At 43.9% G+C, this 15562-nt stretch overlaps 2 protein-coding genes across 4 annotated transcripts in view; one reads left to right on the top strand and one right to left on the bottom strand.

Annotated features, from left to right (window-relative positions):
• Positions 1–208: 208 nt before the first annotated feature.
• Positions 209–4821, bottom strand: MRPL35 (mitochondrial ribosomal protein L35). Its single transcript, XM_032771559.2, has 4 exons — positions 4718–4821; positions 2007–2193; positions 846–990; positions 209–609 (listed from the first exon to the last, which is right to left on the bottom strand). The coding sequence occupies exons 1-4, from the start codon at positions 4749–4751 to the stop codon at positions 421–423; spliced, it is 555 nt and encodes a 184-aa protein (XP_032627450.1). The 5' UTR covers positions 4752–4821; the 3' UTR covers positions 209–420.
• Positions 4822–7383: 2562 nt separating this feature from the next.
• The window catches only part of IMMT (inner membrane mitochondrial protein), a 31548-nt gene continuing 23369 nt past the window's right edge, over positions 7384–15562 (top strand). Inside the window, exons 1-3 of one of the 3 annotated variants that reach the window (XR_012655996.1) lie at positions 7384–7558; positions 14396–14469; positions 15301–15490. Coding sequence is in view for 2 of the 3 variants with exons in the window: in XM_032771551.2 (XP_032627442.1) it covers positions 7514–7558; positions 14396–14469; positions 15301–15490 (309 nt within the window). In the remaining variant the exon portion in view is untranslated. The remainder of the gene's footprint in view (positions 7559–14395; positions 14470–15300; positions 15491–15562) is intronic. The other 2 variants (XM_032771551.2, XM_032771552.2) reach the window with 2 other exon arrangements.

Genomic DNA, 15562 nt, shown 5'->3' with positions numbered 1-15562 from the left:
TTCAAACCGCTTTAAACATTCCCATTTTAATATTCATTCTTAAAATTTAGCTTAGATGTTCAATTACATACATTGTTTATAACCTATTGCAAGAATCTCACAGGGAATTCAGAATATTTAGCTGAATCAAAATTTCTTACCTTTTCCCCTTGCCCCTCTCCACTTTAGTGAAGTGAAATACAATAACCATCTATGATTCAACACTCCATTCACAATCTGGAATTAGTTTATTTTGGGTGTTGGTACCAATAATTCAAATCAGACCGTATATTTGCATGTTACATGTAGATGTGGAAAAATGACAAACTGTAGTTGTCTTTGGAAATGCATAAAAAGATCCCAGCCTACATACAATGACATGTATTGGGCAGTAAGAGGAAAAAGAAAAGTGTGAATTGAGACACAGAAGAGACAGGTTTTCTACAGTCGAAGGTTTGTGCGATCATGATACTTCTGGAAGGGATCATCAACATACCAGTTTCTTCTCTTCCAGAAGGAAGTGGTCATTTTATCAAGGAGTTTACTTTGTGTTTTATTGCAAAACACTTGTTCCCTCAAGCGTCTTTTCTGGGGAATAGACTTTTTCCATAATTTTTTCTTGTAACCAGCCTGTCAGAAGACAAAGAATTCTACATCACTTTATCAGAGACAGACATATAGCAACAATAACCTCCCACACCTCAATGATCCCCATACCCTGAGCAAGTCAGCTTTCAACTCTGACCCTGGATTTTCTTTGTTTTTTTTCCCCCAATCGCTACTGACCCCTAGAGGAAGGAAGGCAGCTGGCTCATTCTGTCTTTAAGTAAGGGTAGATCTCGTATTTAATAAAATGAAAGCCTTACTTTTTTCCTTAACCAAAGGCCACAGTGCAGTCGGAGAAATCTATAGACCACAGATTTTACAGATTTCCTCTTTCCTTTTTGCAGGCTATAATATGTGAGAGTCCTCACTGGCTGCTGAAGGATATGTGGCAGTAAGGGTGTTACACTGAAATAAAGAACAGAAAAGATGAAGTATGTAATTTAACAAGAATGAAGTGCTCTTTCCCCAGAACGCAGCACCTGATTGACTCCATCTGGAAAACCCAGAACAGCTTTACGTCAACTTGCCTGAGTAAATTTAAGAGCAAACTGGATCTAACATTTCAATAGATCCTTTGGCCGAGTATTGACATATACACCTCTATTAAATTGCAATGCAAATGTCTGGCTGAGTGAATTTCATATATTATTATTAATATCATCATAGCACTTAGGAGCCCTAGTCATGGACCAGGACCCCACTGTGCTAAGCACTGTATGGACAGTTTTCTTTGGTTCATAACTTTTAAAAATGGAGTTGAGAACTCAGGGTAGTGTAACAAGAGCTATTTCAGGTGAAAAGTTAAAATTACATGTTTTAACATTAGAGATTTGGGGCATTCGTTATTTTAATTAATAAAAAAAACACCAGTTTTATAACAAGGTTTCTTATTGTGATGAGCTGAGGTACATGTTTGAGGCATGGTCCATCTTGCATCTTCATTGAAGGGTCTTGACATGCTACAGGTGGGAGAAGGAGTTTTAAAAACTGATCCTGCTTGCAAGAGTGACAGGTAGCAGCAGAACTTCCCATGCCAAATTGGAGAAAGATGCTACTTTTCAGAAGTGTTGATGAGAATACAGAATTTGGATAGAAATGAGGTTTAACCCTAACACTCTCCTTATAAGCTTGTGTACACTAGTATTTTTCTTTGTTTCCCCATCATTGCTCTAGCACTGGTGCAACCTGCTCTGAGCAGAGTTAAGTCAGTGACAAAAATGCTGGTTGTGGTCTCCACTGCATTCTATCCATTGATGCCACTGGTTGAGCTGAACTGTGCACTGAGCTAGTGCAATGGTGAGAAACATGAAGGAAAGTTTAGTGCTGACTCTAGTGTGTATTACATTCTGCAAATTTTACACCAGGCTCTTTGTTACATAAAACCTATTAGAAAACATTCACCCTTTAAAAACATACCATACCTGTTAAAGATGGAGAGAGGACACCCACAGGACAAATCACTAACAGACAGCAAAGGTTTCGTAACAGAGGAAGCTAATGGTGCCTGCACCCGGTTGAAACACTGTATAGAGAGTCCAGAAATGAGACGGATGTTGCAGGAGGTGTTGTAGGCCAAAGGGACCAGAAAATTTAGAGGTCTTAAAATCCCTATCGAAAGAGAATAGACAACACCAGGAAAAGTTAATGAAGTGCATAGTGGGTTGAAACCACCTGATACCTGAACCCATGTTTTATTGTGTTTCAACAAACATTTGTAATTAAAGTGGTATTAATCTGCTAGATTCCCTGTTCAGACACTTTGCACACAGCAGACAGAGGGATTGGCAAGGGTACTCATCAAAATCCCACTGACTGAAAATGTAGAGCTAGATATTCCTCAGACACTAATATGTAGGTTCAATTTCACCCATTACTTTCACTCTAGCACCAAATTCAGAATCATCAGCTTCTGGGTGTGAAAGTTTTTGAAGATGGCAACCTAGCGGTCAATGAAAATCAAGGAAAGTTTTATAATGATGGTTGACTGACCAAAGACCTTGTTGGAAATATTATGTTGCTCTCATGTACATTACCTTGAAAGAGAGAGAGAACAAAAAGCCTTTCAATAAATACTTTCAAACTAATGACATCTAGAAATGTCTTTTATAAACTGTAAAAGATTGACATTGATATTGATACTTTTTTTGCTCATTTATAACCGGAAACTAAATATTGCAAATGTGAAATGGAGACATGAATTTTGTTTCTTTTTATATACACAGAGCACTTCTGACCAACATTACACTTTCCTTTAAGTGTTTAGCACACAGATCACCCTGTTTCCCCTTTGATGTTTTAGAAATCCTTTAGCTAGGCTTCTGGCGAAACAGACCAGCATTTCAGAGCTTTGCACACCATCCATGATTACAGGGAATCACAGCACCAACAAGCTGCAGTTTGTCTAAACCAGAAATGGCCAAAGTGTCGCTCACAGAGAAAATACACTCATGGCCATAGCCACAGTCACCTTCAATATGGAAATGCACCCCGCATAAATGAGATTCCAACATGCAGCTCTCCATCTTGACCCAAGAACTTTCAGGATGGAGGACTGCATTATGTACAGCCCTGACATCCAATTTGAAGATGAGGTCACCTACATCACGTTCCATCAGTTGCCTGTGGATGACTGACCTTTTTTAAAGCTATTTATGAGGCTCATTAAATAGGGTGAGGACAAGCCAAAAGGTTAGGTTTGTCATGTGCATGAGCCTGGAGTCTGGTGCATGCAGACGTGTCCCAGCATGCAATACTTCATTTCGATTCAAGGAGGCACAGCAATAAAAATAGCAAATCCTAGCATCCACTGCTTCATCTTGCACAGGATGCTCCATCCCAGTTTGAGTGACACAGCTGTACTGCGTGTTGCGATTTGTCATCTCTGCAAACCACACAGGCCCACCATACCAAGGAAGGCTGCCGCAATCTGCTTCCAGTTATGCCCCTCCATCTCCAACACATGGTCAGTGTGGGTAGAGGTGGCAACTTTCTACTCACACAAAAGCAAACACCCTTGCCCCACTCCTTCTCTGAGGTCCCGCCCCTCTTCACTCCACCCCCCCTCCCTCTGTGGCTTGTTCTCCTCCCGCACTTGCTCATTTTCATTGGGCTGGGGTGCAGGATGGGGTGAGGGCTCCAGCTGGGGATGCGGGCTCCAAGATGGAACCAGAAATGAGGAGTTCCGAGTGTGAGAGGGGGTTGAGACAGTGAGTTAGGATGAGAGGGGGTGAGGGCTCCAGCTGGGGGTGTGGGCTCTGGTGTGGGGCTGAGGGATATGGGATGCAGGAGGGGGCTCTGGGCTGGGGGATTTGGAGGGCGGGAGAGGGCTCTGGCAGGGGCTGAGGGTGTGTGGGGGGGTGAGGGCTCTGGCTAGCACTGCAGACTCTGGGGCAGAGCTAGGGATGAGAGAGATGGGGAGTAGGAGGGTGCTCCAGATTGGGACTGAGGGGTTTGGAGGATAGGAGGGGAATCAGGGCTGGAGTGTGGAGGGGGGGTATGAGGACTCTGGCTGGGAGTGAGGGCTCTGGAGTGGGGCTGAGGATGAGGGGAACCATGGCCATTGGGAGCTGTGGGGGTGGCGTTTGGGGTGGGAGCAGCGTGCAGCCTCCTGACTGCCCCTGTGCCTAGGAGCCAGAGGGGTGACATGCTGGCTGCTTCCTGGGAAATGCATGGAGGCTAGCGGGGAGCCTGCCAGCCCCACTGTGCGGCACCGCCAACCGGACAGTTAACGGCCTGGTCAGCAGTGCTGACCGGAGCCGCCAGGATCCCTTTTCAACCAGATGTTCAGGTCAAAAAACGGACCCTGCTCACCCTAAGTGCGGGGCCCCGCATCTGGGTGCCAGTTGGGGCTGAGGTTCTGCCCGAGGTTCCCAGTCCCAAATCCCGTGTCCTCTAAAGGGAGCGAACTTGCGCAGCTGATTGTTAGCCAAGGGCAGGCGGGTTCCTGGTTGTGCTGCCCCAGACAGAATCACCCAGGCCCCACACACACTAGTGGGGCTGCTGAAATGGGGCCAAGAACCACCAGGGCTCCCCCATCCCCCCACGGACAAGGAGCCTCCTTCCCTCCACAGCGACAGGGCGGCCTCCCCTCATCCTGCATCCTCCCCCCGCCGGTAGAGTCTCTCACACTCACCCGACACCCTCCTCATAACGCCGACTGCCGCCATCTTGCCAGCCGCGCAGACTGCCTACGGTAGGCAGCGAGGGACATGCCGCGCAGGGGGTGGGGCCTGAGACGGGCTGTGACGGGGAGGGGGCGGGGACTAAGACGGGTAGTGAGTCTAGGCTCTTCCTTCCTTACCCGCGTTCTGATTGCCCCCTCCCTGCGAGCGGGAGGAGCTAGACGGGCTGGGCGGGCCAATCAGTGCTCGTGCTGCGAGTCCCGGCCCTTCACTGTGGGCAGCGCGGTGCAGTAGCTCAGCTGCAGGGTGGCTCTAGCTCGGATACTCATTCCTCTCAACTCAATGAGTGGCTGGCTGGCCAGGAAATCGTTATATTGCTTACCTTACCCCATACCTTAGTGCCCGTTTGGCTGGCCGGGTGGGCTGGCTAAATCCTGTAGCGTTCTGATAAAAGTGAAAGCTGAATAAATTCTTACTCCCTTCAGCTATCGCAACATTATGCTCCACACTTGGCCATTTGTAGTAATACCCAGAGACTTAATGTCAGAAGGGACCATTATGATCACCTAGTCTGACCTCCTGCACAATGCAGGCCACAGAAGCTCACTCACCCACTCCTGTAACAAACCCCTGACCTATGGCTCAGTTATTGAAGTCCTCTAATCCTTGTTTAAAGACCTCAAGGTGCAGAGAATCTTCCAGCAAGTGACTTGTGCCCCACGCTGCAGAGGAAGAGGAAAAACTTCCATGGTCACTGCCAAGCTGTGCTTGCATTAGAAATGCAGCATCAGGACCCAGGGAAATCTGATAATGTGAGAAGGGCTGCAGAATATTCCACCCATCCCTTAGTTACCTCTTCTCTTCCTGATCATTTAATATTTTTGTCTCTCATCGTCTTCCTGAAAGCCCTGTTCCCTATAGGCACAATGCATTCCTAGCAGAAAACAACACCAAAGTCCTCCTTCTGTGATAAAAGCCACATAACCTGACCTTTGCACCCACATAGCATCTGTTGCCCTACAGTTCTTATTGCACGATGTCAAGTAACAGGGGGTAGCTGTGTTAGTCTGTATCCACAAAAACAACAAGGAGTCTGGTGGCACCTTACAGACCAACAGATTTATTTGGGCATAAGCTTTAAGAAGTGAGGTTTTTAAGATCAAGACCTTCCTATGCAGGCAGCTACAATCTAGTGGCAATTTCTGAATTGTTTGAAGTGTAGCCCTACATAGAACATATTGTTATACTCTAACCTCCAGGTGACAAAGGACTGGAGAACCTTACCCCAAAGGAAAGGATGCAGCATTCCTGCTAAGTGTAGATGACATCAAGCACACCTGGTAACTACTGCTAGCTGGACATGTGGAGACAGTTGTCCCTGTCCATTGTGAGTGTTTCAATGAAGTTAACAGTTTATAGCTATTTTTTCCTCAAATATCTCTATTTATAACTTCAAAATACTATCAGATATGAATATACAGTGAAGCTTTCAACAGCATTTTTAAATCTAACAAATGAGTGTTATTATGTAACATAAATGTGATTCTTTCATGCAGACTGGGCTCTTTTACGTTTGTGCCCTTCAGTTGGGTGATCAGAGCCTCCCACTAACAGGTTCAAGTGAGAAGATGGCAAATTAATCCTGACATAAATAAAGCAGAACGCATGCTAGAAACAATTAGAAGCTCCAGACACACAGTGAATCCCTTCATGGCATTGCCCAAAGTGACCATTTATAAAACCAAGAGGAAGATGCAGGATGGCGTGCTCTGCTACTGTGTGGCCTCTTTCCGTTCTTTCAGCTGATCACACGTCTGGGCATAGTTCCTCTGGGCAGCATACACTGGTTCCCTAAACACCTTTGAGAAACAGTGGGAGCTGTCCTGGGCTCTCTGCTCAGAGTCCTGCTCTGGTTCCTTGCTTATGGCCCTATAACCTCATCCCTGGCCCTGTTTTCTCATTAATTGTTCCCTAAAATTATTTGCGCTCCAGGTTCAGCTGCTCCTCCCTACACTGGGAGAAGGACCTTCAGGTGTTATGGGCTTGTGCCCACCCACCTCCTGCAACTTAATAGGTGCACCCACTACCTGGAGTCTCTGGCACATACTTGCACCCGGGCTCACTTTGCAATTATAGGTGCTGGAAGTTGAGGTGATGTTGCCGCACCCCGTGGTTTAAAGTGGATTCCATCATATACAGAGTTTACAGTTTGGTGCAATGGCTTTCAGCACCCCCACTATACAAATCATCCCAGCACCAAACCCTGGCTGAACTCAGCAGACAGGCTGGCACTGACCTAGGGAGCTCACACTGGACGCTTTTAGTTTTCAGCCCCAAGACTCTCCTGCCTGAGCTGAGGGTGAGCTCGAGATGGGATCAGTAATAGGAGCACGGGACCTCGGCCACGTATGTGACACTTTCCTTTAGCTACTTTCCCCTTCTAGCCAGCCTACTGCCAGCGCCCAATTCCCCAACTTCTGATTGGCTACCACCTCAAGCACTGCCCCACCCTGAGGCCTGGGCGCGACACGGCGCATGCGTAACCCATGCTGGCTCGGCTGATAGTTATTTGCATATTCTCCGAGGCCTGATTGGCCGCCCACTCCTGTCAGTCACCATCTACGCCCAGTGTGGCTCCGCCCCTCAACGGCGCGGCAGAAGCGGTCGCTGCGCCTGCGCAGTGCGTGTGACTGCTGAGGGGGGCGGAGGCAGTGGTCCTGCTGGGAGTTACCGCACACGGCACTTTCCTGCAAACTCCCGCCTTCCCCGCGACTACCACGCACAGTGCCTGGCGTTCGAGGACGAAGATGCTGCGAGTCTGTCAGCGAGCGGGGACCGCGGCAGCCGTCCAGGTGAGCGGGGAAGGGGGCGCCAGCAGGGAAAGCAGGAGCCGTTGCTGCTCCTGTGCCGGTCGCGCACTGGGGCGCAGCGCCCTCATCGCTCTACTGGGGGGGGGGCTTTCTCGATAAGTCGCGATAACGCCACTTTCCGACAAAGAGAATCAGTCGGGGTCATGAGCACGAGAGGAGACATGGGGCGAAGTCGCGTCCTCTAATCGCTGCTCAGGTCTCCCTCAATGACGGGCCGCACGTTGATGCTGATTGGCTGAGTCTCTATTAAGTGACGGGTGAAGTGGCCAATAGAATGGTGCAGTCGGTTCCCCTGGTCTGGCTAGGTAGACTACGGCTCCCAGCATGCGAGGCGCAAGCTCTGTCTTTGGCAAGGGGGAGTCGCGCTGCATGCTGGTCCTTGTAGTCTTCGTGGGTCGGTATGGCTTTCACGCGCCGTAAAGTGGGACGTTTGTAGCCAGTTGGCGACTACTCAGGAGAGGTCTATGGTCTTAAGGTGGAGCAATGCATTGTGGGATTAATCGTCGTCACGGACGACTAAATTCTTCGAGCCAGGAGGAGCCCAGTTCCACGCTGCACGCTGGGAGTTCTAGTTGCAGCCCTGCCCTCCTAATAGGTTCTGAGCTGGAGCAGGGGCGCAGCATGTTGGGGACTGTAGTCTCCTTCGGCATCACCTCTACCGTAGAGGCGGGCCTCTGCCAGCTGCACACATTGTAGAACTCCGTGAGCCTGGCTTTGGTTGTTCCCTGGTTGCTGTTTCAGTGTCTGGGAGCAGGAGGTGGTTGAAAAGTTCTTACAGCTGTCTCTTGCTACAGGAGCAAAATGGACACACACTTATTTCTAAAGTGCCCAGATACCTGCATCAGTAAAGAAGCACACTACTTTATTTTCCTCTAATTTCTCCTTATTACGTGACTCTCACTCTCTCTCATTTCCTTCTAAATCTTCTATAATGACCACAACAAATGAACTGATATACTAAAATTGCCCTAAGGCAATCTCTTGTTTTGGTTTTCCAGTGCACTCTAACATTTTTCTTCTATATTGTAACCTCTGCTGGACTGGGGCTGTTTTCATGTTGCCCTGTACACCCCAGAGCACATTTGTGTTTCATAAATAATAGAGAATATGATAATGGAAAGGAGTTATTTTTGGTTGAGGCGAAGGGGATACTTCAGACTTTGAGTAAATCCACACAGCTAGCTTTATCGTCTCTGCTTTTAAAAACAGTTTTAAAGTCAATCCCCAAACAAGGGAGTCTGCTGCTTTCAATGAGTGGGACTTGTCAGTTTTGATAGTCACAGAGAAAAAAGGAATAGGAGAGAAGCGTATGATGTCATTCCAAGAAACAGCCAGTTGAAGGGAAAAAATGTGGAACCTTGACTTTATCTCATGTTTGGAGATTATGAGCTTGAAGTCTTTTTTAAAGCCATTTTTCACACTTTATTCTGAAGACTGTAAATATAGATTGGACTGATTTTCAAGTACATTGTTGGAATATTGTGTGTTTTGTTACAGAAGCACATAAAATAAATATATACTTCTAGGGTTTTACTCTATACTTCAGTGCATTTTAGGTTTTCCAACCATAGAGAACGAAAAAGAGCCAAAATATAAAAGGCCTGATGGCTTTATAGTTGGAGTGTAATCTCTTTAAAGATAGTCAGCCCCACCATAGCAGCTGGCATTCTTGTTGCCCTGTAAGGTTGAAGAACTCAGCATGCCAAGTCATCTGACATCCTCTAAATGAAGGTTTGTGGAAAGTTTGAACTGTGCGGTAGGGTACTAGAATGTAGACTGTCAAGAAATGGCTGGCGCATCGAGCTTTAAAATCATAATGTTCCGTCTTTTACTGAGTCACTTATTTTTGTTTCCTATTCATGTTTCTGGAAGACTTGGGGCCTCAAAGGAGCTATAAGCTGAAAATTAGAAACAAATGGTTTTAATTCTAGTAGCTGTTTTGATAGAGTGGCTAGGGCACCCACCTGGAAGGTGGGAGACCAAGGGTCCAGTCCCCCTGATCCAATCACTCTTGCATTATTTATCCACAATGGAACAGCTTCAGTAGGAGAGATTGATGGGAGCCTTGCTTCAGGATATCCCATAGCTTAGTGGTTTGAGCACTCTTGTGAGAGGTGGAAGATCCCTGTTCAAATCCTTTCTCTCTCTCTCTGGCAGAGGAGGGAATTGAATTGGGTCTCCTATATCCCAGGTTGGCACTCAGAGCACTGGACCAAAAGTTATAAGGCAGTTGGCTGCTGCGGCTGCTGCTGCCAGATTTTGAATAGGACCCAGTCCAATAGGCAGCCTCTGAGCACAGCTGGCAGATCAGGCAGCTCTCACAACTTCAGGTGTTTTTCTGCCTGCCTTCCCCCAGTTTATGAATTGCTCTAGGGCTTAGGTGGGAGACATGTGTCAGGACACCTGCGGCAGCAGTGTGCATGCCTAGAGGTAGACACTTAGGCACCAAGAGAACTTGAACCATGAAAACTTAGAGAAGAAGTGAGTTTAGCCACCTACAGGGTTCAGTCAGTGTTTTTGGATTGCAGTGGAGACTTGGGCACTGAAGTACCTTTGTGGATCTGGGCTAGCGTTCCTATGTAAATTAAACTTGTGGCTTTGGGAGGAGTATGGTGGTTAGTGTTGTCTATCACAGGATGCGGCAATTTTTGTCCAGTTTGTCTGTGTTGTGTTCTTTTTAAAGACTTTTAAAACAAGACCTGTTTATACAATGTATGCTCTTGATGATGATGTAAACTGATACACCTGTTTCCATTAATAATGGAAGGATGGATTTCAAACTTGTGGGTAGGTGTCCTTAGTATACACAACTCTACCATCAGGAAGATTAAGTTCTGCCTTATCTGATTTTGTTCATTCCTATTTATTAAATGCTTCTATTTTACATTCTAGGAGCACACCGTTGTTTTATAGATGCACATGCAAAAGGAATTAAAATGGAGTACTAGCCTTATGCAGACACTTCCTTATTGTTGGTAGTCTACTGAGACCTGAGCACTGTTGTTACCTATCAAGCTGATTTTCTGGCACTTTTCTCAAGCTCAAAATTAACTCAGCTTCTCTTTATGAAATGTATGGCAAATAGTACTTCTATTGCAAAATGGCTCTTTTAGAGTGTAGAATGCCAAGATTAAAAACCAAGAAAGGGATAAGTGGAAATTTAAAATGTCAGGTGGTATAAGCAGCACACAGATGGCACTTCAGTAGGAGGAGGAAGTAGAATGCTTCTACAATGTCCTTGCCACTAGGGATCTGGGCTGTCGGCTTGACTCTTCATCAAAAGGCATTTCTGCTGTCTTGGCTTCTAAACTCAGAAGTAATTGCTTGTTCTTTATGCAGGAAATAGCAGCAAACATGAAGTAATTAAATCCTCTGATACACTTTCCATTATCAATACTTACAAGGAACATGGGCCTAACTAGTTCTATTTCCAGTAATTACACAAAAAAACTATCGGGATGATGCATTAGCTAGTGATCTTATGAATTGCTAAACTAGGCTTGTAATAAATGTAGGTATAATAATTGAAATGGACAAGAGAGTATTAGCACCTTTAGGTAATTCCTCCCATTCTTATCTGTAGAAGAAAAAGGTATAGGAAATGTAAAACCACACACAGGCCAGTCTCTGCTTACAAAACTCCTTAAGGTCCACAGATGTGCCAAACTGCTAGCAACCCTCTGTACACTGCTGTATTTTAAAAGGATGATTACTAAGCCTTGTCTTCGCTGAGATTTTGTCAAATTCTCCCTCCATTTTGCTACTGTGGAAGTGGTAGCGTACAGTGGCTGCCAGCATTTTTACCACTCTGTCATCTAGAACTGCTCTGAGCCATGATGACTGGTCTAAACTAGTGCTGCCATTGGTGCACAAAAAGAGAAACAAGTCCTTCCCTCTCACACGATTCCTCAAAACTGTTTGCTACGTAAATATAGGAACAGGTGTGTATATACTGACAAATCTTGTCACTAGTGTCTGGCCTCTCTAGAGGATGGAGTATTTCATCCATATTGAAAGATGAAGTGGGAACAATGGTTTTGCAGTCATATCACACAAGCACATTGTGAAAGTTGGAATCTTTGGCTCCACTGTGCTGTACCAACTGTTCATATCTAACTGCTCCCTTTTTTTTTTTTTGTGTTTTTTTCTCTCTTCTCTCTCTGCGTTGTGCCTTTTTTCACCTGGCAAAAACTCCCTCTGAAAGTATCATCCTCGTCTCTCCTTCAAATCCCTTGTCATCCCACTTCAGTAGCCTGAGTGCCTGCCCACTGATGACCTCACTCCTGTGCTATTCCTTCCTGTAGTGAGACTGGGGTAAAACTCCAAAAAGAGAATTTAGCAGCATCATTTGCAATGTAATGTAACAGAGCTCATGTTACCTTAATGCTTGTCCTCCTTTCTTTGTCATTTATATCTATGGTGTGTTTGTATTTAGATTATGAGCTCTTAAGTCTGCCATTGTTTGTTCGAGTAAAGGTGCCAGCAGACTTCTACGCTTATAATATTAAAAAATCAAACCACTGGTATTGGAACAGGTGGATGGTAGAGGTCAGTGGTCTCTCGGTCTGTAGTGTGGGGATTTCATGGGTTTCAGCTCATTCAGAAAAAGAAAGCACGGAAAGTGATGGGGTCTGTGGCTTGTAAGTCACATGGTGAGAATGTGGGACAAAACTAAAGTTGGTCTGGGAAATAACTGTAAATGTCTATTCTACAGCTTCTGTCTTTATTGGAATAGCCTACTAGTATTAAAGGCAGTATTTTTTACTTTTAAGAAATCATTACCTTTCTTTTTACTTTTCAAATAGCAGTGGTAAGAGATTTCTTTTCATGCTTGTACAACTCAAACATGTCTGCTGCTGTCTGTGTTTGTATTAAATCAGTGTGCTAGAGAGGGGAACAGAAGTTAGAATTCATAGACCACTGAGCCAGTAACTGCTCGGGACCATGTCTCTGCACTCTAGGGGTTTAAAGCTTCTCCAGCACAGCCAGTGGCACTCTCGCAGGTTAAACGTGTCCAGCATCGTGTTTAGAGGGTTTTAATTCCTGATGAGCATCGGATAGACTCTATAATCCCTGTTTGGGTTATCTGACTGAGTTTCTAGCATTAAAGACTTGAACTTATATATAAAAGATATCAGTGAGGCTTACTGCATAAAATAGTATGAAATTTCTGCACTTGCATTAAGTTATGAATGGACAAAAGAATTTGGAACTCTGGAAGGTATTATTTCCAAAGTCCAGTAATATTAAGAATAGTATGTCTAATTAACACCAATTTTGTTCTCAACAAATTCTGCACTGATTTGAATAAGCGTGAGATGCTTCAGGCTGAAAGAAATTTTGTTGGGAAACCTAGAAGAGGATCGAAAGGGTTTAAATGGAAATAGAAGGTAGATCATAATAGCGACTCAACTATTTTTTCAGAAGGAGTGAAAAGCTATCCCATTAATCCTCTGCAGTACTAGTGTTGTGACAAGAACACGTTCCTAAGATTAAGAATGCAAATAACGAGTACAAATTTATGTGAATAAACACATTTATTCATACTGAGTAAAGGTTGGTAAAGAGCCACTAAATGTGAATCAGAAGCAGATGTGACATTTTGTACAAAGCAATATAAGTTATACATTAAAAGAAATAACAAAAAATCTTAGTTTGCATTTGCAAGGATTGACTCTAATAGGTTTTATCTGATTCTGTATTTAATTTTGTTTCCTCATTGTTCTATCATGAACCAAAAAAACCTTATTGCTGCCCACAACTGGGTGGTTTTGTAAACCAGCTTTGCAAGAGTAAAAACCACGCATTTCTGTCACTGAGCACTCCGTGTTCTGTTGGCAGTTAAAAAAGTTTTGGCTACAGTTCTGGAAAGAATTAGAAATAAGAATTCAATGTATTGTTACTGTTTAACTCTGTATGCTGTTTGAATAAATATGGAAACAGGCATTAGGATTTGTTATACCTTTTATTTAGCATAGAATCATAGAATATCAGGATTGGAAGGGACCTCGGGAGGTCATCTGGTCCAACCCCTGCTCAAAGCAGACCAATCCCACTAAATCAAAGCATAATGTCCAAAATAGCAATTTATCTTTGCTTTTCAACAGCACCTTTCAATTACAAAACTATTCTGCTGCTAAAATGCTTAACTGTGGGGAAAGTTCTCTTTTGTTTGTGTATTTGTTTCCAGGAGTCCTGTACTTTCCTTCAGAAATTCGACCCTGTCTTTGCAGAATCATTAGTAGGAGAGACTTCCCCTGCTACTGGATTGGAGTGGGTTAGCCAATCTTTTCTGTCAATCTTAATATTCAACAGAATGGTGCTTGACTTTAGCATAGCTAATTCATGATATTCACAATAGTTTTTTTGAACTGAACCAAGTTTCTGTTAAGACAGGAAAAAGAAAACAGGAAATATCCCTGTCAGTTGTACAGTCTAGCTGAATTGAGTGCAAACATAAACAGCAGCATAAATGGGAGAATAAATCAGATTTTTTTTGTTCAAATTGCTTTGGTTTTAATAATGTAAATGATGTTAGGTAATGCAAGGAAGATGCTCCAAACATGACTTTTTTTTTTTTTTTTTTAAGAGTTTCTGGGTAGAATCTATTGTTTGGGGGAACTGCCCAATAATTAATTAGGGAGAAACAGAATCTCATATCACTGTTTTGATATCAGCTGTTCCTCATAAACTTATTTATCAGAATATATGTAAGAGGTAGTGATTGACTCTTTTGTGAATAAATGGAATTAATTGAAATGCAGAAAATTTAAAAAAATTCTAAATTATATGCATCACTTTATTCTTGTGTTTTCTTAGAATTGCCTGTGTGGTAAATATTCACTCAGTCCGTTACGAGCGTGCCGCGGATATGCTACATCAGGGCAATCTGGGTATGTATTGTGTTTCACAGCTGGTATTGGTACTTCAACCTGTGTGACTCATCAGGAGTGAGTTTGGTTGTCACTGTCACTTAAGTGGGATTTGGAATTACATATTTGTTGCAAGTATATGTTTATGGTTTGTAGCAATAGTTTTTGCATGATTGCATCAGATTTCAAGCTGCCAAATGGTCATCACTTGGATGGGAAACCACTATAGAGAAGGTGGGTTATTGCAGACAATGTTAGTTGGTGGCATTCTTGCCTCTGTGTTAGTCTGGAACCAGTGCCCCTGTGTGGTACTGAGGGACTTGGTAGTGCTGAATGAGGAGTCATGCAGATAAGATTTAAAACAGACTGTACTCTTCAGAAAATTGGCCCCATTTGCAGGTACAGAGCTTTTTTGAAAAGCTGGCCCTTAAAGTATATTAGCTGTCAGTGGAGTTAGACTCAATGGAAAGGTGCTGCCCCAAAAGTCTCTGGGTGCCTGATGGCATGATAAACCAAATTAATGATTGTGGTGGTCTTCATTAGTTACTCACAAAACACTTTTCACTTTTCCATCCCTTGTGCTTAATATCAATATGGCAGTCTTTGTGTGGCTTAGAATGCTGCAATAATTAGAAAAGTTACGGTGAAGTTATTCAGCTAGTTGGTATGTATGTTTAGGTTTGCCTGGATATATTAGAAAAGTTGTGATGAATACTTATGGGCCTTCATTTTAAAAAGGGTGGGTTTCAGATCTATAACAACAATTTGATGTTTCTCTCTGAGACTGTTAGTTTTCTATCCTACTGGTTTGACATACATAAAAGCTCTCTCAGCTTTATTTTTTTTCTCTAGTGTTTCTGCAGGCAAAATTATTGGGGCAAGTGTCTTGTTTGTTGGCGGAGGAGTTGGTGGAACGGTTCTGTATGCTAATTATGATCCACGTTTCCGAGAGAATGTAGAGAAGACCCTCCCATATTCTGATAAACTCTTTGAAATGGCACTTGGTCCTGCTCCTTATAATGTACCAATGCCAAAGAAACCGGTAAGTTTTCACTTAAATTTTTTTATAAAGGAAACTTTTGCTCTGTTTCTCAAATTCTAAATACTTTTGATT

This window comes from Chelonoidis abingdonii, chromosome 5 (genome assembly GCF_003597395.2).
Source record: "Chelonoidis abingdonii isolate Lonesome George chromosome 5, CheloAbing_2.0, whole genome shotgun sequence".
Classification (NCBI taxonomy): domain Eukaryota; kingdom Metazoa; phylum Chordata; order Testudines; family Testudinidae; genus Chelonoidis; species Chelonoidis abingdonii.
Note: the sequence above shows the minus strand (reverse complement) of the source record. Positions and strands in the feature narration are given on the sequence as shown.

Bases quoted from the DNA above. Each gene is read 5' to 3' on its own strand.
- MRPL35 (XM_032771559.2), bottom strand. From the start codon at position 4,751: ATGGCGGCAGTCGGCGTTATGAGGAGGGTGTCGG. The intron at 2,194-4,717 runs GTGAGTGTGAGA...CTCTTTCGATAG, and splicing joins CGTTATGAGGAGGGTGTCGG to GGATTTTAAGACCTCTAAAT. The intron at 610-845 runs GTAAGGCTTTCA...GTCTTCTGACAG, and splicing joins GCCTTTGGTTAAGGAAAAAA to GCTGGTTACAAGAAAAAATT.